General features: G+C 54.9%; 1 protein-coding gene across 1 annotated transcript in view; it reads left to right on the top strand.

Annotated features, from left to right (window-relative positions):
* Positions 1–2,431, top strand: part of LOC107199251 (protocadherin gamma-A12-like) — a gene marked incomplete at both ends in the record, with an annotated part of 28,186 nt that overhangs the window by 14,738 nt on the left and 11,017 nt on the right. The window contains one exon of the mRNA XM_015616588.2: positions 4–1,446. Within this exon, the coding sequence (XP_015472074.2) occupies positions 4–1,446 (1,443 nt within the window). The remainder of the gene's footprint in view (positions 1–3; positions 1,447–2,431) is intronic.

The raw sequence follows: 2,431 nt of genomic DNA, 5'->3' as shown, positions 1-2,431 counted from the left end.
GAGCTGGGCGGGGAGGCGCTGGGGCCGGCGGCAGCGAGCTGTGCTCTGGGCCGTCCTGCTGGCGGCGTGGGAGGCGGCGTGGGGGCAGCTGCGCTACTCGGTGCCCGAGGAGCTGCCCAAGGGCTCGTTCGTGGGCGACGTGGCCAAGGACCTGGGGCTGCAGCTGCCGGAGCTCAGAGATCGCGGCGTTCGCATTATAGAAAGAGGTCAGACTCAGTATTTCATTCTGCACGGAAAGACGGGCCATTTAGTGACGGCGGAGAGGATCGACAGAGAGCAGCTCTGCGAGCGTGTGCAGCAATGCGTGCTGCGCTGTGAGCTGATCGTGGAGGCGGAAATGAAGTTTTATGGAATCCAAGTGGAGATTACGGATATTAATGACAACTCACCCAGCTTCCGAGAGGCAGAAACAGAGTTGAAGATGACTGAAATAACAGCTCCAGGGTCGCGGTTTCCCCTCCCAGACGCACATGACCCGGACTGGGGCCGGAATTCCGTGCAGAGCTACGAGCTGAGCGGTGACGAGCACTTCTCGCTGGCCGTGCAGGCGGGCCCCGGCGGCGATCAGCGTCCCGAGCTGGTGCTGGCCAAGGCGCTGGACCGGGAGGAGGCGGCGTTTCACGAGCTGCTGCTGAGGGCGATGGACGGCGGCGATCCGGCACGGACGGGCACGGCTCGGATCCGTGTGACCGTGGTGGACGCGAACGACAACGCGCCCGTGTTCGGCCAGGCGGAGTACACGGTGCGTGTGCCCGAGGACGTGCCCGTGGGCTCTGTCCTCGTCACCGTCACGGCCACGGACGCCGACGAGGGGATGAATGGACAGGTGAAATACTCGTTAAAGAAAATCACAGAAAGAGCCTCTAAGATTTTCCAGCTGGATTCAGAAAGGGGTGCGATCGCTCTGTTGCAGACCCTGGACTTCGAGGAAGGCAACTCTTATGAATTAGAAGTGCAGGCACGGGATGGCGGAGGCCTTTTCGACTCTGCCAAAGTCGGGATTACTGTCACAGACATAAACGATAACGCACCTGTGATTTCTGTGCGGTCATCTCTGAGTGAGATCTCTGAGGATGCGCAATCGGGGACCGTGGTTGCCCTGCTGCATGTGGAGGATCGGGACTCGGGAGCCAACGGCGATGTTCGCTGCTCGCTGGATGGGGGCGACCCGTTCCGGCTGCAGAGATCTCACGGCAGCTACTACAGTGTGGTGACAGCGCGAGAGCTGGACCGGGAGCAGGTGTCAGAGTACAACGTGACGGTGCGGGCCGCCGACGGCGGGTCGCCGGCGCTGCAGAGCAGCGCGGTGCTGGCGCTGCGGGTGCTGGACGTGAACGACAACGCGCCGGTGTTCGCGGAGGAGCGNGCCGCCGGTGCCGGCGGTGCCCGTGCTGTCGGCGGAGGAGCTTCTGGGCGGCGATTCCTGCGAGAAGCCGAGCCCGAGCAGTAACGTCGTCGTGGAAGAGCCGCCCGCCGATGCTGCTGTACTGCAGGTGTGTTAAGTGTGCGCTTCTTGTGGTTTGAAAACTTTTCTAAAACGTCGTTCTCTTTTTCCGGGTATTCTCTGCGTGGTGTCTGTGGGGACTCGTCATCTCGGTCTCGATATCGTGTCGAAGTTATTAATTTTTCCCGGTAACAGATTCAGCTTACAGGCTTTGACTTAATCTCTTCTTTAGGCTCGTAGCAGCGTTTCTCATTGTTTCTCTGTGTTTCCTCAAATTGAAGTTTTTGCTTTTGTGAGATGCACAGTCCTGTCTCTGTGATGGAGTGAATTAAACAACGGGTAATGTCCTGTCCATGGAGATCAGGAAGCACTTGGTTCTTCCTTGGTCACAGGTTCAGCTTCAGTCACGAGGTTTTGTCTTTAGCATTTGAGTTGAGTAAATTGGAAAGTGCTGGCAGTATTGAATGCAGGTTAGTGTTCTGTGGGAGGAAAACTGCTGATTCTGCATGATGGAGTCGAGGAAATAAGAGAAAAGCTCGGGCACCAAGTGTTGGAGCTTTTGTACTTCCTTACTGCTGTGTTCTTAAAGGCCATGACTTGAACCCGTGTACAGCTTTAAACAGATCCGCTCGTTATACTTTGTTTATTCCCGCGTGTGTTTTGAGAGAAAACGAATGTGCAAAGTTAATTTCTCCATGCTGAGTGAAAATAGCTTTTTTTGTCTGTCATTTTGGGTGGGATAAGAATAGTGAGACTGCACCGCCTTCTTTATGCGTCCTGGCTGGCTGTTGGCTTTATTTTTCTCTTCATGATCTTTATTTATACGCAGGTGAGAGTGTTGAATGATTCCTGTTTCAGAGATTTTTAATTTTTTAATCCTCATTATAGAGAGAATTTGAGGGATATAGTAGAACTCGGATATATCGAGAGCAGCAAAATTCTGCAATTCTGTTGTCTAGGAGAGACATCTGAGATACGAAGGGATCA

Source organism: Parus major, unplaced genomic scaffold, assembly GCF_001522545.3.
Source record: "Parus major isolate Abel unplaced genomic scaffold, Parus_major1.1 Scaffold526, whole genome shotgun sequence".
Classification (NCBI taxonomy): domain Eukaryota; kingdom Metazoa; phylum Chordata; class Aves; order Passeriformes; family Paridae; genus Parus; species Parus major.
Note: the sequence above shows the minus strand (reverse complement) of the source record. Positions and strands in the feature narration are given on the sequence as shown.